Source organism: Capsella rubella, unplaced genomic scaffold (assembly GCF_000375325.1).
Source record: "Capsella rubella cultivar Monte Gargano unplaced genomic scaffold, Caprub1_0 scaffold_5, whole genome shotgun sequence".
Taxonomy (NCBI): Eukaryota; Viridiplantae; Streptophyta; class Magnoliopsida; order Brassicales; family Brassicaceae; genus Capsella; species Capsella rubella.
In genome coordinates, this window is record NW_006238919.1 from 13,125,383 (window position 1) to 13,150,284 (window position 24,902).

Consider the following 24,902-nt stretch of genomic DNA (forward strand, 5'->3'; position numbering starts at 1 on the left):
TTTGAGCTGTAGAATGTGAATTATATAATATACTATTATATACTGTATGTAAGTAAATTTGGTCATATTAGTTAATCATTGTCATTTTGTACTCTATTTTGCGGTAAATCTGGTATATTAGTAATTTAAATCTCGTAGATAAAGCAAAACAAACACCCGATAAGATTCGGAGACGACGGCCCGGTTTCCTTGATTTCTCGTTATTTACCAGATTTACCACAAACGTCACATTCCCACTCGACTTTTTTGTTTCCTTTCTTTAATATATAAAAAAATGTAGTAAGAATAATAATTAAACCATACCTTCACGGTTCATTCACCTAATCCGCTTATTCATCTTTTAATTAATTGAAAAAACTGTCTTATAATTGATTCGTAGTGTATACACACAATTAACATCAGTTATTATTATTATTTTTTTTTTATTAAAACAATATGCTTTTAAATCTTAGGTAACGACATTCTATCGGCATTAAAGCCAATGTTGCAATACATTTTTTATTTACATCATTTTATAAACAAGCATAAACTATTTATGGTACTTACGTATGAACACATATTTAACATGAAACCAAAAAAATAAATATGAACACATATTTTTCTAATCTACGAATGTCAGACTGTGGTTGATGTTGTTAGTTTACGTTTGATTATAAATACAAATTGTTTTTTTTTATTAAATAAACAAGCATAAACTTCTATTTTTTTGTTGTTTATAATTACAAGCAAATTGAGCATAAACTATGGTACTACGTACGTATATATTAATGTCGGAATAGTAAAACGTAATTATGTAAAAACTGTGTATGAACAGATGATGATTAGCAGTAGTAGTAGCTGGCTTGAAATGCGGAAGTAGATGCCCACTTTATAGTGCCCGCCAACCAAACATGAATTTTTCATTGGTTTTGTGATTTGTATCTTTTATGATTATTTAATTGCTGACTAAATTTGAATAATATACACTCTTGTAAAATGTTTTACCACATTTAAATAAGCGACATAAAATCGAACGCAATATTCTCCTAGTCTATAAGAAATCTAGATTTATCAGCGCGCATGGTCGCTTTATTCACAAAATTATTAAAGAACAAAATACAACGCGACGGATCGATGGATGGAGTCAACTATATTTTTATAAATAATGCTGTTGTTATCTTCAAGCCAAAGAAATCCAAGGAATAAAAAAAGGACCTGTCTCAACCAAAAAAAAAAAACATTTAAATTAGTCGATACCAATTTACAATGAAAAAATTTATAAAGACGAGATCCCTTCTTCACCTTTATACTAAACACTTAAACTTTGTACTAATCCCTTTTTCAACTAAACACTTTTTTAATTTGTACAATACAATCGCAGCAAGTGACTCAAGGATTCCCCATAAAAATTTGGACCACTCGGCCCAGTCATCTCCCACCTGGTGTCGGACCACATTTGATTACATCCTTTTTTGACGTCGGCAAACTAGATAGGCCGAGCTAATGTTATGCTGTGTGTTATTTATTAAAGGGATTCAGAATTATAACGATGAATCAGTGCATGAACCAAGTAAGAACAACAATCAAATTTAAAGCCATAAAGTTTCAGCTATCTCCGATAATAAGTATCTCCAATTCTATTGGATTACTAGTCACATAAACCATAAGATCATAGTCATAAAACTACTTTCAAATTTATATCAAAAAACATGGCTGCAATTCAAAACACGACATAAGCAAATCTCCCTTCTCTACTGTCACAGACATTCTTGGTAGCTTCTGTATCGTCTTCATGGTCTTCCTCTTGGGACTGGAGAGCGACTGTTCAATAAGAAACATAACAGAGACGTCAATGAGAATTGAGTAAACAGTAACCAAGCCAAAGCCAATGATACTGAATTTGAGTAAACGGTAAGAAGCCAAAGCCATTTTTATTTACCTTCTGTAACGATCATAACCAGGACTCCTTTGTCTTCCATAATCAGAACCCCTACGTCCATAATCTGGACTCCTGCGTCTTTCATATGGTGCTGGACCTTTGTATCTATCATACTCTGGGCTTCGAGGACGACCATAATCTGGACTTGGACGCCTACCATAATCAGGGCTTGGACGTCTACGGTACACAGGACTAAGAGATCTTCTTGGGCTACGACCACCGTAACGATCATCTCTTTCATCGTCATCCTTCATCGCATACTCCACAGAAACAACCCTATCCAATATTTTGCTGAGGAAACCAAGGGGATTTTAGTGAGGCAAACATATTGAATGTTTGGCAGAAAAGGTAATCAGAGAAAGTGTTGTCTTTTACCTTCTATTAGTAGCTTCAAGGGCTTTTGTGGCATCTTCTTGCGTTTCAAACTGAACAAATGAGAAGTTGCGTCTGATACGCACGTTATTGACCTTACCATAAGGCTCAAAGTGCTTTTCAATGTCGTGCTCTTTTGTTCGAATGGGGTCAAAGTTAATGACAAACAGTGTCTTTGTAGGCTTATAACCTGAACCAGCCTTCCCATCACCACGAGTCCTGCTACGTTCACCCTGATAACCGGAAGAAACTTTAGAACTTTCCCTAAATTTGAGGCAAAGTGAAAGCTTCAATAAAAAAGCATATAAAGAATACCTTTGCCCATTCGACTGATAATTTGCGTTTCTCATATCCAAAAGGAAAATTGTCAAGCTTGCGAATTGCGTCTTCAGCATCACGTTCATCCTCAAAGTAAACAAAAGCATAACCTGCAACCAAAAAAAAATGCTCAAGAATCACAAAATGCAACACAAAAAGTGAAAAATCCTCCAGTCCATAAACCTGAAATGTTTTTAGAACAGTCAATACAGCAAATCTTGTAGCCCCCTAGAAAATAACTAAATAGATTTACAACACCTGCATATATGTGAAGGCTGGTGTACAAGAGATGTAGAGGCGTTCCATGATGTAGTAGAAAAATCAAGATTTGTAGCATAACAAAGGAAAAAAAAACACCAATTATCTAAAAACAATTCTGAGTGATTTGCTAGGCATGCTTCAACATTCTGAGTGCAGGAGTACAGTTAAGGAAGGCAAGGCATGGCAATGGCACGATGGATTCAATAGACTTCCATCAGAACCATCGATGATTGGTATAGACAAGACAAATTCCAAAGATTCTCTAGAATCAGCCAAGATTGGTAGGCACAACATGATAAAGGCAGGCATGAAAATGTAGAAATGTATTTGCAGGAAGAAGAAGATGGCAATTCTTGTTCCTTTGAAGAAAATTTCCTGCGACCAAATAAACACTTAATACAAGGATCCTCTCTACTGCAAAAAAAAAACCCCTAGAACACTAAACCTTTAACAAAATCGTTTAACCAGTAAGGCATTCTAAACCTGAAAATCATGTATATTAATGGAACTAGTTCATAAATATCCAGAATCCTAGGTCTAAACCTCCGGTCAAACAACCAGAAGACAAAGCCTGGAATCCTAGGTCAAATAAAAAGCTAAACCTCAGCAAAGATGACCAAACAATTAAAACTTCAAAAGATTATCTCAGTCACCGGCGAAGAAATTAGAAGACGCTTTACCAGATTTCATGTCTACTCGCTCCACCCTCCCGTACTTGTCGAACAATCGTTCCAATTCCGACTGGCGAGTTTGATACTCGAAATTCCCGACGAACACTGGCCTCATCTTTTCACCTAAATCCGCAAAGTCCTAGCGAAAACCAATTATACAAAATTAGAGACACATAGAGGATAAGAGAAAGCAGATAGACATGAGCACGTAGAATCATCGAAGAAAAATACCTTGAACGATCGGAGAAGAAACGAGAAGCAAACCCTAGACGACGACGACGACGCTCGGCGAAGAAAAAAGCTGAGTCGCAGCCTGGTTGACTTAAAAACCCCCGTCATCCCATCAGGGGCAAATTTGGCAATTGAATTATTTTTAATGGGCCGATATCCAAATTAACGGCCTTATAAATAGAATTCTACTAGGAAGCCCAATTGAATCTAAAACATGTGTAATTTCGTGTGTGTGTCAACGCAAAAGTACTTCAAGTGCGCAGTATTAGGACACGTGCAGCTTCCACAGAGTTCTCTTATCTGTTTGGTTCATTCGTCTTGCGGTCCTTGTTACTTGGCTCTTTTGCAATATCTCTCTGTCTCAAGTTCGAGAGTGAGAGAAAGAGAGAGAGAGTATGGCGACCACGCTTCATTGTCTCTCCACGATTCATCTTCTTCCTCGCTCCCATTACCCTAAAACCCTAAACTCTCTCAAGCCAATCACCAAATCACAACCATGCAAAATCCCAGACATATCCTCCAATCCCAACGCCCTCCAGCTCCTTAAATCATCATCTCTCCCTCTCGCAGTCGTCGCACTGCCTTTCTTCATCGATGCACAGGTAATCAAAAAGTCTCAGTCTTTCCCCAGTAGTAGCTGCTTCACGTTTTAACAATTCAAGATTTGTGTGTGGTTTGTTTGCGCTTTGAAAAGGATGCAGCAGCAGCTGGAGGAGAGTTTGGGATTTTGGAAGGAAGAACATTCGCGTTGATACACCCAATTGTGATGGGAGGTTTGTTCGCATACACTCTTTGGGCTGGTTACTTAGGTTGGCAATGGAGACGTGTCCGCACGATACAGAGTGAGATTAGTGATCTCAAGAAACAGCTTAAACCAACCCCTGTTTCTCCTGATGGATCCTCGGCCGTCGATTCTTCGTCCCCTCCTTCTGCCACGGAGCTTCAGATCCAACGGCTGACGGAAGAGAGGAAAGAGTTAATCAAAGGGTCTTATAGAGATAAACACTTTGACGCTGGCTCTGTTTTGTTAGGCTTTGGTGTTTTGGAAGCTGTCTTTGGTGGACTTAACACTTTTCTTCGTACCGGTAAACTCTTCCCCGGTCCTCATCTTTACGCCGGTGCAGGTACCTTGACCAAATCTCTCCTTTTTTCTTAATTTTAGGCTTTGATTGATAGTGCTGAACGAAATTGTATGATCGATCTTAGAATATGCATGAAAAGGTTGCTCAATCCGGTTTTGGTTTGGTTGGATGTGGGTTTAGATTTTGATCCGAATTTTTTTATTTTAGTTATACTGTTCCATTTCAGTAGTGTCGTTTATATTTGTGTTAGTATGTGTACAAAAGTGGTGAAAATTTGAGTTTTCGGTGGTGGTGGTGGCAGGAATAACGGTGCTATGGGCTGCGGCGGCGGCATTAGTGCCGGCAATGCAGAAAGGGAACGAGACGGCGAGGAGTCTACACATAGCCCTGAATGCAGTAAATGTTCTTCTTTTCGTTTGGCAAATCCCAACAGGTCTTGATATCGTTCTTAAGGTCTTTGAGTTCACTAAATGGCCATAATATATATTACTACTATTTTGGATCTGTTATATTATTGATTGAGTCCCTTGACTCAATTCTGCGACTTTTTTTGTTTTTTTGAGGATTGTAAATGATGACTTGTAAAAAATCATGCACTTAACGTGAATGTTAGAATATGGTTCAGCAATACTTGGTGTTTCATATTACTTGTAATGATTTTAATGTACAAGGAATCATCTAGTCGTTTGGTTAAACATGTTGAAATAATAATTTTCATTATGTGATGGACTGATGATAAGTACATTTACCGAACACAACAATCTGCGATCAGAACTTTGATCGAATTTGTGAAGTCCAAAATTCGTGTTTTGCTAATTAAGTTTGGCATCAATTGTATTCACTCCAAAAACTTCTCAAAATTAGGTTTCATATTTTCAAATCAGGAAAGCCAATGCATAAAGAAAAGAAATGTTAAGCCTCGTTGAGCTGCAATGAACAAATAAAGAGTATCTACCAATTATAAACATACAAATAAAATGCTTCAAAATGGCTACAATTGATGATACTAGTCGTGAATTGTGGTTTTGAGAGCTGCATCTGATACCTTCCTGTTCACATTGTTTATTTTTATTTTCTTGTAATTAATTATATCATAACACGACGACGCCTATAAATATAAAACGATCCTAAGCCACACCCTAATCCAAAACCATTGCTTTTAATATTTACCATTAACCAAATCAAATAGCATACGGAGTATTTTACAAAAATTCAATTAATGTCGAACCGATCAGGTCGATCAGGTCGTTCTTGGTACCGTCTCTCTAGCATCGTCCGACCCACGGCATATTCATCTCGCGACCCATCCTCTCCCCACTACGTCATCGAACCACCACTGTCTCCGGCTGTCTCACCATCACCTCCTCCCCCACCAAGATCTGCACCAAAGGAAGTCCGAGAGACTAAACCGAATCCAGTTGTATCGCCAAGGCCGTCTGTAAAATATGAAACACCTAAGTGGAGGCACGAACGGGAGACCACTAGTCAGAAAATACTTACATTTTCGGATAATACAAAGAAGGAACAACAACACGATGATGAACCGTCTCCGGCTGCTCCACCTCCACCTCCTAGATCTCCACCAAATGTTGTCAAAGAGACTAAACCGAGTCCGGTTTTATTGTCACAGACTACAAAGTATGAACCACCTAAGCAACAAGAACAACAAACCTCGTACATAGACCAAACAAGGAGCAGCCACAACAACAACACGATGATGTCCCCGGCTGCTCAACCTTCACATCCGCCGCCTCAACTGATGTGCCCACCACTACGTCCTCCGTCCCCAGAGGAAGTCCAAGAGGCTAAACAGACTCTGGTTAGTTCTTCGCCGTCCATTAGCCAAGAACCACATAAGCCTATGCAGGAACACGAGACCACTCAACAGAAAAACATAGTTACATTATCGGAGAAAACAAACATCGTACACGGACCAAACGAAACGTTATATCCCGAGTTGGATGATGATGCCATAATAGGCACACAAAGCGTCATAACCATTTCAGGTGAAAACAAAGGAGCTGTAATGGAGATCCTACAGTCACCGAGCAAGACACGTGGACCATATTTAATTAGTAACGGCCCTGAGAAAAGTGCAGAGGAAAAGTCAAAACCAAAGCGTAAGTCAAATAACCATAACAGTAAAGGTGAAAATCGTTTTGTGAACAGTAATGTTCAGATCATAAACGGCTCCGTCGTTTGCAACTCGTCGGAGACTCATCATGATCCCGGCGTTCATCTTAGCCTTTACCGGAACTCTAGCACCGGCAATGATTTTATTATCAAGGACCATGGAAATGGATACACCAGCTCATTCAACTAAAGTGTGACCATATCTACTAAAATTTAAATGATTAAAACGATTAGAGAATTGAAAATAAGCTACGATTGTGTGAAATAATACTGGGCTTTGCTATTTCTTAATGTCTATCAGTGTAATCTAAAACTTTGTACATAAATGTGAAGTGTTCAGTTGTTCACGTTGATGCTTGATGGCCTAAACTGGGTTATCAACTCTCTTGTTCGAGCCCATTTTATGTTTATACACATTAATTAGTAGCTTTTTTTTTTGTAGATACCTGAACTAAAAGGAAACAAAATTATCATACAAGATTAATTTTGGTATAGGAATATTATTATTTATGGGCATTATAGTTTTTTACGATCACTTATATTGAGAAACATACATGACATCATTACGAAGACCTCTCAGCAACCAGTAAAGATGCTTCGACCATCAAAAGTTTCTTTATAGATACTTGTCCACTTTTAAGATCTCTCAATTGTATATACGATTAGACCAAACAAAAAAATTCAAATCTAGTCATATTTTGTTCTTTCCCAATGTTTATGTGCCTGCTCCTCACTGGATCAAAAATATCACCACCCTTTAATAATTCATGTGTCACAATCTTTGTAATATATAAATATATAAAAATTCTATAACTTCCATTATAACTATTTTATGTTCGACCACACACTTTGAAAGTGTTTAAGTGTTTCAGTCAATATCTTCCCTTGTTAAACAATCATATCGCATGAGTATTAGATTTTTTTTATTTTCATTTTTCGTTTAGTAATCGACCAGTGGTAATAGTGGTTAGTTTGTTTGATCAGATAAATTATCCCTGTGACCGAAGTCAAATATGTCTATGAGCTATTCTCTTATGTCTATGATCTATGGTCTAATAGGTGTTTAGTAGATTTGGGCATGTTATAAAGGCATGCCGGCTAGTCCGATAAATTAAGTTGTCTACAATACCGTAAATTGAGTTGAATTAATTACTTTGAATTTGGTTGTTTAGTTACATACCGATATACAGATTACAGAGTGAACGCTGGCCACTTAATTTTCAACTTTTTAATTATATATATGAATAATAAAAGGAAATAATTATATATATATCGATATTTTAGGCAAATATCTACACACACGTTATATAGTTTTTGTAATGTGACGAGACGAAGACAATTCTGATTGGTCGTTAATGCATTCAAAAAAACAAATAAGGGACAAGGTATGTCAAATCTGCAACTTTTATAAAGACGATTCGGCAAAAAAAAACGAATCTTTTATATATTTTTGGCCGGGGCAAAAAATGTGAAACAACTCCTTCGATTTATTCGGCAAAATTCTTAGCAAATTATTTTGTTTTAGTAAATATTGTCGGTCGATATTTTGAAAATTTAAGGTTACATGGGAGTTGAATTTTCGTACCCGAACATATAAGAATTATCTTTCGTTATGATGAATTGGTATAACCTAATGTATATCACCTACCTATTTTTTGTTAACATAATTACATTATTCACGATTATATATGTGTCTTTTGGTATTATGATCAGACCAGATGAAAGGATGATATAATATGTTTGCTAGTAATCGGGATTGTTCGAGTTCAAGCAAAGATCGTTTCCCATAATTTCGGAGTTAATAGCTCACAATATAACAATTAAGTTTTCACAAGACAATATAATGGGAACGAGGATGCAAAAGGAAAACTCAAAAAAGGATGTAATAATTAATAACCAAGTAGTATTACCAGTATTAACTTTTCTTTGTAACAATAATGTTTTAATCATATTTACAACATATCACTCCTCACACGCGTATCAAGTTTTTTTTATTGTTTTTTGATAAATACGTATAAAGATTTTAGTTTAATACTAAAACTTTATAACAATTCTTATTTTATTTGTATGCATTACTTTGTTTGTTCTTTATTTTTATTTTGTTTTCCATCGTACTAAATTATTTTGTTTTAGTTACCAAGTGTTCTGTGAATAATCTTGATCACACGGTAGAACGGCGCCTGGGGCGTAATTTAGCAGCAAGAGGATTAGCCATCTCACACGAGAGCCTGAGTTTCTCGGACAAGTCAACGGCCTTCTCATGGGACGGTGGTAGCCATTCAAACTCGTGCAAAAGCGTCGCAGTCCAAAACGTTACGGTGGCCAAACCAAGATTCTTCCCTGGACAGATCCGACGACCCGACCCGAACGGTGCAAGCCTCAAATCCGAGCCAAGAACCGAGAACTCAACCTCGCCTCCCTTGGCTACGAACCTTTCGGGTTTAAACTCCAAGGGATTTTCCCACACGTGTGGATCGTGCGCTATAGCCCACATGTTCACCATCGCCGTGGTCCCCGCCGGAACACGACGACCGTCGATGATCGTATCTGTGATTGCTAAACGGGACCAAGAGAGTAATGGGCCTGGCGGATGAACCCTCAAGACTTCTTTCACCACAGCCGTTAGATACACTAAAGACGCCACGTCAGACTCTTCGACGGCTCTCGATCTTCCTACGATCTGATCAAGCTCGTTGTGGACCGTCGATTGAATATCTGGGTGAAGGACCATCCTAGCAAGGATCCACTCGATCAAAACAGCCACCGTGTCAGTTCCTCTGAATATCATTTCCTGTTCCATAAATTGAGAATAACATTTTAGGACCATTGTATCGTACTACTTAAAATGGCATATTTAACGCAGAGAGAGTACAATCCAAAATGATTTGTTGTGTTTTGTTTCCTCACTATTTGGTAAACAAAATATTTATATATATATATATATATATATAAATAAAGTAAAGAACAACGTGTACATACCCAGAGAACGGCGACGATATCCGGGTCGGATAACTTATCCGGACCATCAAGAGAGAGCAATACGTCAACGAAGTCATTAGGGGAGTCACGAGTTTGATCACGGTGGTCAGAGATAATCCGGTTCACGAACCGGTTTACTTTTGGTACGAGGCTAGAGCATCTAGACCGGATTCTTTGAGGATCAAGTTCTGAGAGCAACGGGAGATGATCGGTCCAGTTTAGTTTGCCGAGAAGATCATAACCTTCTTCAACCATCTCACGAAGCTCATTAACTTCATCATGCTCGTGCTCAAGCTCGTATTCTTTCCCGAAAACAGAGCACATCATGTTGTTAAGCGATGCCGTTTTGATCAAGTCACGTGCGAAACAGAGACCTTTGGCGTTGCTCTGTTTTGCGAGACACGTTGTGATCTGTTTCGCGATCACACTTCTTTGCGTTTCGGAGCGTTTAATCTGTTTCGGGCTGAAAAGATGATTGGACGCGATCTTTCTCAAGGTTCGCCAGTAAACCCCGTAAGGTGCGAAACCGATAGCTCGGTTAAACATGAGGGAATACGCTGATTCTTTAACCGGACGGTCAGCAAAAACAGGGCTGTTTAGAATCTCTTTAGCTACGTCAGGATTGCACGTGACGATCACGCGAGTTTCTCCCAAGCTAAACGCCATTAACCGTTTGGCTCCAAACTTCTCTGCGGTCGCGGCTATGCAACGGTGAGCAAGAGTGCTTGACATGAGAGACATGCTTCCGACAAAAGGTAAGCCTCTTGGTCCAGGAATCAGGGTGGTTCGTTGCCGCCGCTGGAAGAAGTATTTTCCCCATGCAGGTCCTCCGGGGTGAGACCAGAAGAAGAGAGAGAGGGCGAGACAAGCAAGACAGGCTACGAGAAGAGACAGAGCGATATTGGTTTGAGTAAGGAGGCTACATTTCGACAAGAGGGCCAAAAGTAAGCTGCTGGTGTCGAGCTTAGTGGCCATGGAAACAGAGGAAAAAGAGAGAGAGGGAGAGAAAGGAGAGTGGCTTTTTGCTGTGGGGTTGAAGATGAATTGGTGCCTTCACGTATTTATATAGAAAGAAATGTTAGAAGCCTCTTGTTTAAATTTTTTAAAAAATAATTATAAAACTAAAAATCTATTTCATTTAATATTTGAAAGGGAATGTTGTCTTTTATGATAAATAATACTACTCTTTTGTGTGTACTTCATTCTTTTTTACTCTTAATATTGTACTTTTTACTTAAATATTTGGGTAAGTTTGCGTTTGCTTTGTTACTTGAAATATATAATTTGAACTTGGTACGTTTTTTCATTTTCCATATAAGAAGAACTACTATTTATTTTATTTTGCAGATGCAAAACGAAAAAATTAAATAATAGCAGGATAATATATTGATGACAATGTATCCTAATCTTTGTTTATATTGAAGTTTACCGAAAATATTATATGATTAATTTTATTTGATTAAACACAAACCAAATTTATTTAGGATATTTTGATAAAAGCGAGACCTTTCAGCCACAAGAAAAAAAAAAGTTGATGAAATGCAATGAATTAATAGGTTATTAGATAAATACACATCAAACATAAAAGTGCAAATTTTTTTAAGTGATTAAGATTTCACACCACTTACAAAACTTATCCTTTAATAAAACAAAAGGTATGCTCCGTTTTTTTTTTTTTCCTTCTTCTATATATGAGATGGATTTTGACTGTAAAATGAATCTTCATTTAGAGAAATTATTGACAAATTAATCACTTACAAAATTTTAAAACGTAATATCGAAAGGTGTAATTGCAGTGGCAGTAATTGCACATAACAATCAACTTAACTTCTCGTGGCCGTTAAATAAAACTGATGAAACTTGATAGACCCACTCTTGTGAATTCATTGTATCTGTAAATTTGAAATCTTAGTTTTGCTTACTTGCGTACGTATTGTAAATTATATATCTCCATATTTCGTATGTTTTTCTTTTTAAAAATTCCATTTTACAGATCTAACGCCATAGATTAGTTATGGAATTAATCTCAACTGAGATTACAGTCAGAAACAACATGTACTTTTTTCTTCTTTTTTTAAAAAAAAAATTCTAAATACGTAAGTCTCGGCGCTTGGTGAATATATATAAACATTAGGTCACACCATACGACATGATCAAGTTTTAATATTTTGATACTTGATGATTATTTTATAATAACCAAAATAATATAATATGTATATGATGCACACGGTTGCAGTACTATCTATCTGTACTTTATTTACCAACAGTAAGCAAACATGTTGGATATTTAATAATATCTAAAATATAATATATATATTTAATAATATCTAAAATATAATATATAGTCCATGATCGTAACGTTTTTACATTATAAATCGTTCACTCGTAATATGAAGTGTAGTTATACTTACCACTAGATGTTGTACCGCGGGATAATTTTTTTCAGTTTGAAGTTATATTTGTTAATTTTGTTTGTTAAGTTGTATATTTTTTTTTAGTTTTGTATTTAAGTTTGTACAATTGTATTTTGATTATTTATTTTATAATTTAACCAGTGGCCCGCGAGTCATTTATTTTTTTTACATAATTCTAATTTAATCAACTTAATTAATAAATATGTATAATATTTAAAACAATAAATTGATGATGACATAACATCTTTTAGTTCAAGTTATTTGATTTCGGACTAAAATATTTTGTATGCAGACAACTCATAAATATATATCACTCTATCACATGACCCATGAACATTGAATATTTACCAAAAAAATGAACATTGAATTTTTTCTTTTACATTTTACAAAATAATACTATTTTGTAATAGTATTATATTATCTTTAGTGATTTGTTTAAAACAAAAACTCCATTTTATAATTTCATGTAAAAATAAATCACATGACCCGTGACCTGTGGTTAGAAAAATAATACTATTTTCATAATTATTTTATAAATCACGATTTAAAGATTTTTTGAAAAAATATTTCATAATAAAGTTTAGTTTTTAATTCACCTTAAATTGGATATTACATTAACTAATTCATGACTTTAAGTAAATAAATCATGGTAATTATTATTCATATCATATTCATTAGTTGTAAAGTTGTATCTACAATAATAATTTGGTTACCATTTTCTTTCTTAACAATATGCATAAATTTAAATTGATTTCAAGTTTTAAATAATTAAATTAAATAAGATTTTTTTTTTAAAAAAATAACAACATTACAGTTGATTATACTCAAAAATACACATTATTCACAAAACAAATATAGGGCAATCCAAAATATGGATAAATTATTTTCTGATTTTATGCAAGATCGTGTTTAAAATATTCCTAAATTTTCTATATACGCTTTTTTGGTCAAAATTATATTTAATTAAGTATACCATAGATGTAGGTTTTATATAGATTTTATAGACATTTTAAATTTAATTTTTAAATCGATTTTTTATAATATTAAAATGTTTTTTAAAACAAAAAAAAATGATTTAGGAAAATTTAATAAATTTAAGAGAGATATTGTAGGAATCAATTTTGTTTGGCGATTTTGTACCCATATTATTTTAGGAATATCAAAAATATTATAGAGAGATTTTAGGAGATTTTAAGTATTGGTTTTAAAATTTTATTTTAAAAAACAAATTAATACAAATGGCATTCTTTGTAAATACTGTTGAAACCCAGGAGTTATTTCATAACTTGTTCCAAAAATGTTATAATAGATTGTTGATGTTAATTATCAATTAATTAAAAATAACAAATCAAATAGAGTGAAAATGTGTAAATTAAAAGACAAATCATAACGACCGTTGCGTCGTCGTTGGCAAATAAAGCTTCTAACGGCTAGCGCCGCCATGCGCGAGCGGTGTGTAGAAATAGGGGCAGGTTTCGTTAGGGCTTGTGACACTTTACTCTCCTTTTTTTTTTGGTCACCTTGAAGAGCTCTCTTGAAAAGTATTATTGTGAATTGCTTGACTGCTCGATCATCGGTTTTTATATCATAGAAGTCAACTGACATAGGATTTTTAGAAGATACTAAGCATATAACGTTATAATATTAGTTACAGAGAATTAATTTATTTAATATATACATATATCATATATCAAGTTGAATGTAACTTAATCAACTTTTCATTGCTCTGGTTGATCAAGATTTATATGAATATAATATATCAACTGTGTTATTATATACTTAGTTCGGATTAAAGTGTTTCAGGTTTTTAAAATCAACGACATGTTGACCTTTTCCCTCATCGAAGACGTGGGTGGCAATCAATGCAAGGACTTGAACAATGGTTTGTCCACATCTAGTATTATCCTTGTTATTGTTATATGATATTATCATTTTAAACGACCAAATTGTTTTCTCTAATCATTCCAGTTCAAACTATCGATTAAAAAAACATATTATAAACATCTAAGATTCTAAATTTAGCATAGGTTTATCTAGGACTTGGATCTGCTAATTAATATATAGTACCACTATATATACTTAATTACCAATGGTTTCAATACATTGTCACAATTCCGACATCCTAATATGGTTATATATGAGACTATAATAAAATAGTAGATCAAATAAAACTGAAATGTCAGTTTTCGTCAAGTTAGTTTCTCGTATATTTGCCTAAACTGATGTCAGACCATATCCGCTAATTATGCTGAAGTTCGAATTAATAACATGGGTCTCATCGATTACAATTTTAAAACGAGTAGAAAGCGACATTTAATCAAGTGCAAAAAATGTAGACAAAGTAATACTATATTTTAGTATATTCCTATATTCAGAAAAGATTCCAAATTAAATAGTTTTGCGAATGAACATTATTAGTTATTGAAACTCATAGCTTGAACTTGTAAAACTAAAATAAAACGAATCAACTATGCTATTTACTTGTATAAAATAATTTCAGGAAATGGCGAATTAATTAATTGTGCAACAGACACCAAACGGAAACAAGATTAACAAATAAATAAATATAATTATTATTCATAAAGATTAAAGAACAATGTATTGACCTTTAGGTTAGAGCTTAAGACACAAAGTGACTTTGACTTACTTTCCCGGCAACAAATAGAGTATTTGGATTTCACAGTCGGCTAAGATATGGTGTGGGGTGGTGCAATGCACACAAATGCACATCCTAAATTTCAGCCGTTAGATTTAGATATCGCTTCCTATCTCTCAATAACTACACGAACATTCGCTTATTAAGACACGTGCATGCTAGATCCATGCAAAACGTCCCACGGCTTTGATCGTCGTGGTTCTTGGCAGTATGTACGGATGGTGGGTCAATTCAGAAATAAGCACTTGGTGTGTCTTCTTGGAGGGTGTCTATTACCAAGATACCCAAAGTCCCAACCTCTATGAAAGGAGAATTCGACGACCCCCATGACAATGTGAGGGAGGGGTATTGATGTCTAGTACTTACGAATCAGACAAGTCACATGACTCGTATGTCGTATCCCACCTGGTCCACGTAACTTGTTTCGTTGGTAACTGTTAAGTACTTGTCAATGATTCTATCAACGGTCAGCATTTCCTGATCGTAGCATGAGAGGTGCCCAGGGGCGGATCTAGAAAATTTGTTCAATGGGGGCAAAAATATAGTAAAAAAACTATCCAATACTAAATTATAAAAGACATAAAATTGTCATGTAAAAACTTTAAAACATCTTACAAAACCACTCAGACGCTCATTTAATAATTGAAACCTTTTTACCACATTTTCATTTTGACAGATTCAAATAATTAAAAACAAAAAAACATGTTATTAATTAAAAATTTAGAAAATTTTGAATTTATAGTCTTATATTTTAAAATTTATTAATTTAAAATTTTTGAATTATGTAACAAACTTCTATAAAAGCTTAACAATAGAATAAACATATAAACAATTATCACTGCAAAAACTAATATAGTTATGTATAACATAAAAACCTATATAATGTTTTCCAGGAAACATAGTTATAAGCTTGAACTGATTAAATAAAATTAACTGACTAAAACATAATGCTTATGTAATAGAAACGATTGTAAAAAAAGCAGGAAAATAAACTCACAAATTGATAGTTGTTGATTTGTTGTCACACAAAGAAACCAAAGGACTAAAAAAAAAAAATAACAAAAAATTAGTTCTAGATTAGTAAGTCTTTAATTTATATATTAATATATATTTTTTGGTACATAGATTAATGGGTTTTCCAAGAAAAATGATGAAAAATAGTTTTTTTTGGTGGGGACAGATTTTGTTTTCTAATAATATTTAATAATTTTTTAATAATTTTTTTTTTTTTTTTTTGCTGGTGGCAGCTGCCCCCACCACCTTGGCTGTGGGTCCGCCCCTGGAGGTGCCTAACCATTGATCTAATTACCAGCTACTGAAGTGTTTTTGTTCATCTATTTTTATCATCAACACTGATATTTAATATATGGGTGATTGCACTATGACTATATATTACCATCAACTTATAGTATATGGAAATTTATGGACAAAATTCAATTAGAAACGAACGTGTTCTGTCATTCTCTAAAAACGAGAGGACATTATTACAATATGTCTGAAATATATCATTTGATGAGTATGATAAGTCAATTTACTAGAGGGCACATCTCTATATATAAAATTTAATAACGTTACATGATAAATGTATGTTCGTTGCCCTATTAGAAGGGGCAAAATTCTTATAACATGTTGTTAAATGTTTCTTGTTCTGTTTAAATTCATCTTCATGTCTGGACCATTATTTAGATATTTGCAAGTGTGCCACCATTCATAGTGAGCACAAATATATTAAAGTAGATTACTATTTGGTTAATGTTGATTACAAAACTACCACTATATAATCTATGGATTTTATATGATATCTATTCTTGATAGACACACCAAAAGTATAACTCATAAATTGATTGACACACGAGATAGCATAAAAGATGCAAAAATTAAAGAAGCACAAATTATATATATTTCTATATTGGCGATGGTGGTTAAGCTATATAGTTTACAAATATGTATAATTAATAATGATCTACTTTCACAAAAGGTGCTACGAGCAATTTGCAGCGATACCTTAATCCGTTGGTGATATGATTACATAATCATATGTTTAGATATTAATTAAACTATTTAAACTATAAACCATGCCTTTCAAAGGGTAATTACCTTTTAAATTTTATAATTGATATGGTGCCTCAGTGGACCGTCGTAGCTAGGTACACAGCATCCTTGTACTTTAGAAAGTTGGCTTTGGCTATACAGACTATACTTTTGCTTAGATTAATGCCGATTGATTTACCCATTTTATGTGGGAATATTAACTAGATATGTCGAATATAATCTGTTGATTTGGTTTTAGTTTGCCGATTTTTTTTTTTAAAAATATACTATTTATAACTGAGTTTAGTGTGCATGTACTCCCTTGAGACCACCATTATCAGGAGGATTTAAGGAGGATCTTACCTAAACTAACATTTAAATTTAAATCAAAAACATTATTATTTGTAAGATACGTATGTTATATAAGAGAACTTCTGTGAGTTAAGAGACGCTGGCATATTTTTTTTTTTTTTTTTTTTTTGTAATCAGCATATTTTTATTGGCTAGATAAATATATGATAGAAAAAAAATATTATTCTATTTTTAGGCTAAAGGATTTTCTGGATTTGACCCGGTCAGGCTCAGGTCGGCTCGAAAAATTCTTTAAAAATATATATTTTTGATTTTTTAATATTTTAGTTTGATTAAAAGATTTAATTAATGAATTAGTTTCATATTTATTTATTAGCCTTACTTAATACTTTTTAATATTTTTATCTATGACATTTTCTATTGTCATAACTGAACGATGATAAAACTGAATATATATAAGTATCTTGATTTTGAAATTATCGAAGTATATTAAATTTTGACTCTATCATCTACTTTAAAGTATTTTAGTTCCATGTTTTATTGGGTTAAAGTGTAAACAATTTATTTGGTCGAACATATATGGACAAAATTTTCTCACAATCAAGTTTAAAACTATTGTACTTTATCTAATAATTTATATCTTATGTATTTTTCAAATTCCAAATTTGCAATACTTATATAATAATTATAAGATTTTCTTAAATTACAAATTATAAATATATATAGTTTTTAAAAAAATAATTTTTTTCTAAGATACTCAACTTAAGATCCTACCAGTAAACACATCTCAAAACTAAAAACAAAATTAAAACTCTTAAACTCTACTTTTTCAAATTTAATACTAAATTAATGTAAGATACCCTAATTAACATACTACCTATAATGTTGCTCTAAGTCTGTTTACTTATTAATAACCAATACACGCTCACTGCTTCGCGAAAAGAAAGAAAGAAAAAAAAAAAACCAATACACGCTCACCGTAGAAAACTACAAATCACATCACTCATGATTTTAGTTCGTAATATTTTGAAGGATTTACATTTTGACTCTAATGACAAATGAGAGATGAATGAGAAGTACTCAAGAATACTATAGCTACTTCATATGAATATTTTCATATGGTCAATACGTTAAAATTTACATAATTAATTTAATATCATTTTTTAGTTTAGGGATTTATTATTACCTCAACTCAATGACAATGAGCAATTGAGCATATAAATTTATTCGATGACCTAACCCACTTTTGCTTACTAGCTTGAATGATATAAATAGATTCGATTCTCTGTGTAATGTTAATCAATCAAAGAATTTTTAAATCGTTCCAAATCGCTTTATTTCCTTTGTGTGTCACAGTGTCAGTGTGTGTGATATAATAGGTCAAACCTCAAAAAGTTTCTGTAATAATTCGAAAATTATTTATATTACGAAGAATATATGGAAGTCTACACTTGTTCAAAGGTTTATGGATCACATTAATCCTTTATTTTGTCGCCACTATTATGATGTGAAGTTTGACTTGATGAAATAAATAATCCGTAATATGTTTAGCTAAATTTTTATTGATTAATGATGAAACATATCTAGTTAGAGATTTTTTTTAGATTTTGATTTTTTTTACCTACCTTAAGGTAAAAACTGATATAAAACTACTTGCTATATACAATAACTAATAATTCGTTTTCATAATTCTAGTTCCGTCACCTGTTCATAAATTAACAATGTGAATCTTATATTCTTATCTAAAATTGTGTTAAAATATGAACATTTACCGGTTTATAAGGAATCTCAGTTTTTTTCCTTTAATTGTTGTGGACTGTTATTTATATAGTATATAGGTCAACTTCTTGAGGCAAGTACTGGAGGAAGTTGACATTTCCATTTGCACATCGACGACATATACACAATAGCAATAGTGCCATACTGCCATAGGCACAACTTGCATACAAGTCTGTGCGACTCTCCTTGATACCCCAAGCAACTGCATGTAACATATATATATATATATATATATATATATATTAATCCAAAAGAAAAGGTACGACGGGGAAAAGCATAGTGTGTTAAACTCAAATTATTAACATATATGTCTCCAACAAAGCCACTGATTATAAGTCAATAGAGTCTTACAGACAATCGGAATCTATATATGTCACGCACTTCAAATTTCAATAGTTTAGTAGACAAGACCACCAGTGATTACATATATGTATGGACATTATAGAACAGTAGTGAATATTATTTTTTTTGATCAAACACTTATATTAAAATGAATATATATTTGTAGTTTATCAAAATATTTTTAATACCGAGTCATATATATTCGAGGGGTTTGAAGATTAATTAAAATAAACAACATGATGTCGAATCTAGGAGTTGAATCCGAAACTTTTGACAGTCTTTGTCAGTAGAAAAAAGGAAAACTAAATTTTTTAAAAAACATAAAATAACACAAAGAATCTTGAACTTTGGAGTTTTATCAAAGTAGAGAAATAACCAATCAATCCACATCCTGATTAAACAAAACAAAACATTTATGCGTGCATGTAATTATTTAGTTTTGGATCATACCCGAGTAGGTTAAAATTGTTCATTCCCCACCACCAATATCTTTTTATTTCTATTTGTACAAAATAAATATATTATCTCATTCAGTAAAGGTTTTTTTTTCTTTTCTTCTATATATTGAGAACGTAAAAGGTCTTATCAGGTCAAATTTGTAACGTTAACTAACGATTTATTTTATTTTCTTGTAAACCGTAACGTTATATATTTTTAAAAGCGGTTTTCCAATTTTATTCACACTTAAGTATCTAAGATATGTAGATGAAATAGTAGTCCAAGATTTCGAATTGATTTGGAGACAAAAAATAAGAATAGATTAGAATTGATACGTCTTTTTCTGTTTGTGTTTGCCAACTCTGTTATCTTTTATGAATTCAAGAAGAAAAAATCCAAACAAGAGCACATTAACATTTTTACAAAAAAAAAAAGAAGAGTACATTAACATTTTTACAAAAAAAAAGAAAAAGAAAAAGAAAAAAAGAAGAGTACATTAACATTCCGTTGATTGAAGTATTCAACTATACAAGGAGAAGAAACACGAATACAGAAGCGGGTAGACTCTTTCTGAATTGGGTTTAGATTTTTAACATCAGAAATGAAAAGCCCATTATAAAAAGGCCCAATATGGACCGACCCGTTTCGGAGATATAAAGTCAAAAAGACTCAAAACTCAAAGTTCCCGGTACAATATGCAGCTTTTAACCGGATTAACGATTTTATACCGGTTACCCATTAATTAACGAAGCGCGATTATCAGCGTTTTCTCTTGTCGTGGTTTCAGCGTTTTAACTCGTCTTCCTAACTGGTAAACTTGATGAGCAAGCAAGGGAAGATGTTACCTTGCCAAAATTTTCACTTGTTTCCTTTTTAATGGATGCTTCGGACCTAACTTCTCCAGAGAGAGAAACCAAACGTTCTCTTCTTTCCTCTGTTTCGATATCAAAATTTAAATCGGTGCGGTTGGAAGACTCTTGTAACTGTGACCATTACTCTGTTTCTTTCGGCTTGCTAGCAGTGTGATTATATTTTTTTGTTCCAGTTTAGATCAATATGCTCTGTAGACTGTAGTTATATCTTTTAGCTTATGTCTTTGTGCTAAGACCAACATTATAGGCAAGATCTTAGACAATTCTTAGGATTATTTGTGATTTAATTAAATCAAAAATACATCAAAATGACTAAGAAGTTATCTTATTTAAGATCTAAATAGTGTGTTAAGAAGCGTACACGTGGCATGATTCTATTGGGTAGTAGGATAAATATATATATATATTTATTTCTAATTTTATTAAAAAGTCACTATAAAATTTGAAATTTATATTTATAGAAACAAATTATCTTTATATATGTGTAAATTTAAAATACCGCATAAATACATTTTAAAAAACTTTTAAAAATTATTTAAAAACCTTATAAAAACTTTGTAAACCTTTTAAAAACCTTGTAAAACCTTATAAATGTCGTTTAGAACCTTTTAAAACCTTATAATAATTTGGATTTAGTTTTCCCGTAGTAATGATGATCTTGATGTACTTTATCAACCATATAAAAGTTTATAATTTTTCATATTTGAAAAGGGGTATTTTTAAAAATGGATAGAAAAGAAGGGTATTTTTAAAAAGCGATACACTAAAAGGAACATTCATCAAAAATTCTCTAGGATAAGTAAGAGGAAAAATCAATTTTCTTATTTTTTCTCTTCTTTCTTTCTTTCCTTAATTTTATCTTATGTATGTTTTAAATTTAAAATTTTTCAATAATTCTAAAGTTTTTTCAAATTATAAATTTTAATTTAATTTAATTTTTATATAATTTTTCTTTTCCTAAGATCCTTAACCTAATATACTAGCAATAAAGATGTCTCAAAACTAAAAACACAAATACAACTCTTAACTCTTACTTTTTCAAATTTATTATTAAACTAACTATAAGATTAAAATGTTAGATACCATTGATAATCTTGCTCTAAGAAGCTTCAGTTACTAACATACATACTTCTGACTTTTGTTATTGTCTCTCGCTCGGGTCTTCATCTTTCCTTTCGTTTCATCTCATCATCATAAGCTAACTTTTTTCTCAATAGTATCTTGAATCTCGTCTCCAGTGATCTAGTTTGTTTACTATAATTTGCAAGTCTTGGATTTACTACTTATTAGCTACAAAAGAGTATTGAACATAGTAAAATACATAGATCGAAACTAGATTTAATATACTACCAAAGAAAATTTGATTTTTTCTTTTCGCATAATCTACAAAACTATCCACACTCTTTTTTTTTCTCTTCACTTATGTTTTGTTTATTTCTTGTATGTTTTTATGACCAAAACTCCCACCAATTAGGGTAACTGCTGCTAGATTGGTCTAAGAGAGAATCAGAATTGAAACCTCCCCAGTTATCAGAAGATGTCAAGCAACTATCATCAGGTTTCTCGACAATGCTCATGAACTCATGGTCAGTCTCTTCCTCGAACCCAAAATACTCTGTTTTGATGATGTTGTTGTTGTTGTCACCATCATTACACAGAACAATCCCTTCACTATCTAACCTCACTTCTGGCTCACACTTTCCATTATGTGACTCTGTGCTGCTGCTTAGAGCCACTCCTTGTTCACCACAACACTCATGATCCCTTTTTTCTTTAGGCTTTTGCATCTCTCCATTTAGTCTCTGCAACTGCAAATAGAGGGATTAATTAGTTAATATCCAATTTTAGGTAACAAAACCCATCAGAGAGTTTTTTTGTTTTTGGTCTGTTCATACTTAATTTAGAGTAAGAGTATAGTGATTATTGTATAGGATCCCAAAAAAATAAGAATATAGTAATTATTCATATATTCTTGTGTTTATACTTTATAAAAAAAATTATCATATCAATTTTTGTTCCCATCACTATTCAATTAAAGATAAAGATGACAATAGATATGTACCTCAGAGACCAAAGCTTGCTTTTCTTTCTTCATGATATCAAATTGTGAAGCCAAATTGTTGTAACTGGCTCTGAGAATGTTAAACTCTTTCTCAAGTTGCTTAGTTTTCCAACGAGCCCTCTTGTTCTGAAACCATATAGCCACTTGTCTAGGTTGCAACCCTAGCTCTCTAGCAACCTGCACCTTCTTCCTCGGTTCCAGCCTCGTCTCAGACTCAAATATAAGCTCAAGTGACTTGATCTGTTCCTCACTGAACCTCTTCTGGTTATAGCTCTTCTTCATCTTCTTCTTATTCATGGTCACGCCGCCACTATTAATCTCGCCGAAGCAGCAATTGAACAAATCTCCTTCTTCCATGGTCTTTCTAAACCAGATCTTGCAAGGTTCTTGATGATTGCGATTAGGAGAGAAGGTTTTTGGAATTATTTGTTTCCTTTCTCTTCTGGAATCTCTGTGTTGCTGATATTGGCCTCTTTATATATACAGTATGTGGGGGAGTTACTGTGTTTGCTTGTAGTAGGGTCTCTGTGACTAATTTACAAATTTAAAATAAATAAAAAAATAACTCATTAAATAAGACCCTGCAAAAAATATTATTGTGGAACAACGCGATAAAATAAAAAATAGGTAGGTCCAAAATTTGTGGCTCGACACGAATTGTATCATGTCTCTTTCAGTTTAAGTCGTATTTCATTTCGATGTGAACTAATCATCTAATTAGTCGTGATAATATTTTGCAACCTCTTTTTTATTTTATTTTAAAGATTAACATTCTTGTTTATGGAAGTGATCAAGTGAATGAAATGGTTTTGGACTTTGTGGTAACCTCAATACCATTTAAAAACAATTTATGTATATAAATCTTATATTAGTTGTTGGTCACGCCTACGTTATGTACATTCAAACTTTAAAGTTCTCGTAAATGCATTTTGTTTTTACTTTTTCTTGAATTCTGCTCGAAAACTCATCAAATGGATTACTTTAGTTTTCCAGTAGAATCATTTCATTACCAAAGTTTTCTAACAAAACAGTTAGTTATTTTATATGATAGATGAGTTAGTTAAACTTTAAAGCAACCTTCTTATAGCCTTTTTTTTTTCTGTGCAGCAAGCTAATATATATATATATATATATATATATATATATATATATTTATTTAACTTGTACCGTTTGTAATATATAACTAACGATATATAGAAAAGGCATTTTAAAAATAGATTCTAGCAGCTTAGATGATCATCATTGTACTATGTTTTAACATGCACAACAACAAAATATCATCATATGACATGTGACTGCCAAGGCCTTGCGATACTTTTTTTAAGTCAAGATAATATTTGATAGGTAATCATTACGAAAGAGAGAGAGAGAGAGAGATGATATTAAGCAATAATTTTTATACGATTTGTGTAACGAGATTCCACGTTCACATATCAGGATGATCGACGGGTGTTAATTAGAATACATCACAAACTCATCATAAGGTTTAATCTTAAAATTTTCATTTGAGATTTAATTTTTCCTCACTCACACGCCATCATCCTTTAGAGGTTGGTTACGTGAAACACGTTTTAACGTGACTTTTCATCTGAGTATTATATACATTTTATAAAATTAAACCTAATCTTTGTTCTATCGCGTTAATCCGAAAAGAAGATTTAATCATGGTTTAATTTCGTTATTGTATTTGGTAAGTTGAGAGAGTAGTGTTTGCTCTTCTATTTAAGGTTTCAGGTTTTATATTCTTAAATAATATATATATATATATATATATATATATATATTATATGTAAACCTGACATAAGAAGAAGATAAATTTTGCACATCGCATATGGTACTATAATTTAAGCGATGCCGATGCTCTACGCGGTTACTTTCTCTACACGGAAAACAAGAAGATGATCACGAGATCTCAAAGCTTTTTATGACTTTATTTTTTCTTTATTTTTTAGATTTATTGACTTCCATGCAAATGAAAAGCAAACTCAATTTAGATTCATTGTAAAGTAAACTGACCAAATTAATATATAT

General features: G+C 32.7%; 5 protein-coding genes across 7 annotated transcripts; 2 read left to right on the forward strand and 3 right to left on the reverse strand.

Annotated features, from left to right (window-relative positions):
* Positions 1–1,541: 1,541 nt before the first annotated feature.
* Positions 1,542–3,867, reverse strand: LOC17886891 (serine/arginine-rich splicing factor RS31). Of its 3 annotated transcripts, XM_006291653.2 has the most exons (6): positions 3,772–3,867; positions 3,550–3,679; positions 2,606–2,718; positions 2,294–2,523; positions 1,919–2,209; positions 1,542–1,800 (listed from the first exon to the last, which is right to left on the reverse strand). In XM_006291653.2, exons 2-6 carry the CDS (start codon positions 3,653–3,655, stop codon positions 1,770–1,772), a joined length of 771 nt encoding a protein of 256 aa, XP_006291715.1. In that variant the 5' UTR covers positions 3,656–3,679; positions 3,772–3,867; the 3' UTR covers positions 1,542–1,769. The 3 variants fall into 3 exon arrangements, with proteins under 3 accessions (XP_006291715.1, XP_023638626.1, XP_023638624.1); XM_023782858.1 differs by lacking the exons at positions 3,550–3,679; positions 3,772–3,867 and adding an exon at positions 2,867–3,141; XM_023782856.1 differs by lacking the exons at positions 3,550–3,679; positions 3,772–3,867 and adding an exon at positions 2,867–3,141 and having other exon boundaries at positions 2,606–2,791.
* A 229-nt stretch (positions 3,868–4,096) lies between these two features.
* LOC17885272 lies at positions 4,097–5,548 on the forward strand. The gene is made up of 3 exons (XM_006291609.2): positions 4,097–4,373; positions 4,466–4,895; positions 5,155–5,548. The coding sequence occupies exons 1-3, from the start codon at positions 4,167–4,169 to the stop codon at positions 5,331–5,333; spliced, it is 816 nt and encodes a 271-aa protein (XP_006291671.1). The 5' UTR covers positions 4,097–4,166; the 3' UTR covers positions 5,334–5,548.
* A 524-nt stretch (positions 5,549–6,072) lies between these two features.
* LOC17887361 (pollen-specific leucine-rich repeat extensin-like protein 1) lies at positions 6,073–7,176 on the forward strand. Its single transcript, XM_006290212.2, has one exon. The coding sequence runs from the start codon at positions 6,073–6,075 to the stop codon at positions 7,174–7,176; it is 1,104 nt and encodes a 367-aa protein (XP_006290274.1).
* Positions 7,177–9,044: 1,868 nt separating this feature from the next.
* LOC17884969 (cytochrome P450 78A9) lies at positions 9,045–10,991 on the reverse strand. Its single transcript, XM_006290789.2, has 2 exons — positions 9,966–10,991; positions 9,045–9,777 (listed from the first exon to the last, which is right to left on the reverse strand). Exons 1-2 carry the CDS (start codon positions 10,938–10,940, stop codon positions 9,148–9,150), a joined length of 1,605 nt encoding a protein of 534 aa, XP_006290851.2. The 5' UTR covers positions 10,941–10,991; the 3' UTR covers positions 9,045–9,147.
* An 11,035-nt stretch (positions 10,992–22,026) lies between these two features.
* LOC17887230 (homeobox-leucine zipper protein ATHB-12) lies at positions 22,027–23,332 on the reverse strand. The gene is made up of 2 exons (XM_006291719.2): positions 22,872–23,332; positions 22,027–22,617 (listed from the first exon to the last, which is right to left on the reverse strand). Exons 1-2 carry the CDS (start codon positions 23,226–23,228, stop codon positions 22,258–22,260), a joined length of 717 nt encoding a protein of 238 aa, XP_006291781.1. The 5' UTR covers positions 23,229–23,332; the 3' UTR covers positions 22,027–22,257.
* Positions 23,333–24,902: the final 1,570 nt, after the last annotated feature.

Coding starts and splice junctions, on each gene's coding strand:
- LOC17886891 (XM_023782856.1), bottom strand. CDS start 2,914: ATGGAACGCCTCTACATCTCTTGTACACCAGCCTTCACATATATGCAG. Junction 2,792..2,866: donor CAGCCTTCACATATATGCAG/GTGTTGTAAATC, acceptor AAAACATTTCAG/GTTTATGGACTGGAGGATTT. Junction 2,524..2,605: donor TATCAGTCGAATGGGCAAAG/GTATTCTTTATA, acceptor TCCGGTTATCAG/GGTGAACGTAGCAGGACTCG.
- LOC17885272 (XM_006291609.2), top strand. CDS start 4,167: ATGGCGACCACGCTTCATTGTCTCTCCACGATTCATCTTCTTCCTCGC. Junction 4,374..4,465: donor CTTTCTTCATCGATGCACAG/GTAATCAAAAAG, acceptor CGCTTTGAAAAG/GATGCAGCAGCAGCTGGAGG. Junction 4,896..5,154: donor TCATCTTTACGCCGGTGCAG/GTACCTTGACCA, acceptor TGGTGGTGGCAG/GAATAACGGTGCTATGGGCT.
- LOC17887361 (XM_006290212.2), top strand. CDS start 6,073: ATGTCGAACCGATCAGGTCGATCAGGTCGTTCTTGGTACCGTCTCTCT.
- LOC17884969 (XM_006290789.2), bottom strand. CDS start 10,940: ATGGCCACTAAGCTCGACACCAGCAGCTTACTTTTGGCCCTCTTGTCG. Junction 9,778..9,965: donor ATATCGTCGCCGTTCTCTGG/GTATGTACACGT, acceptor TTTATGGAACAG/GAAATGATATTCAGAGGAAC.
- LOC17887230 (XM_006291719.2), bottom strand. CDS start 23,228: ATGGAAGAAGGAGATTTGTTCAATTGCTGCTTCGGCGAGATTAATAGT. Junction 22,618..22,871: donor AGCAAGCTTTGGTCTCTGAG/GTACATATCTAT, acceptor CTCTATTTGCAG/TTGCAGAGACTAAATGGAGA.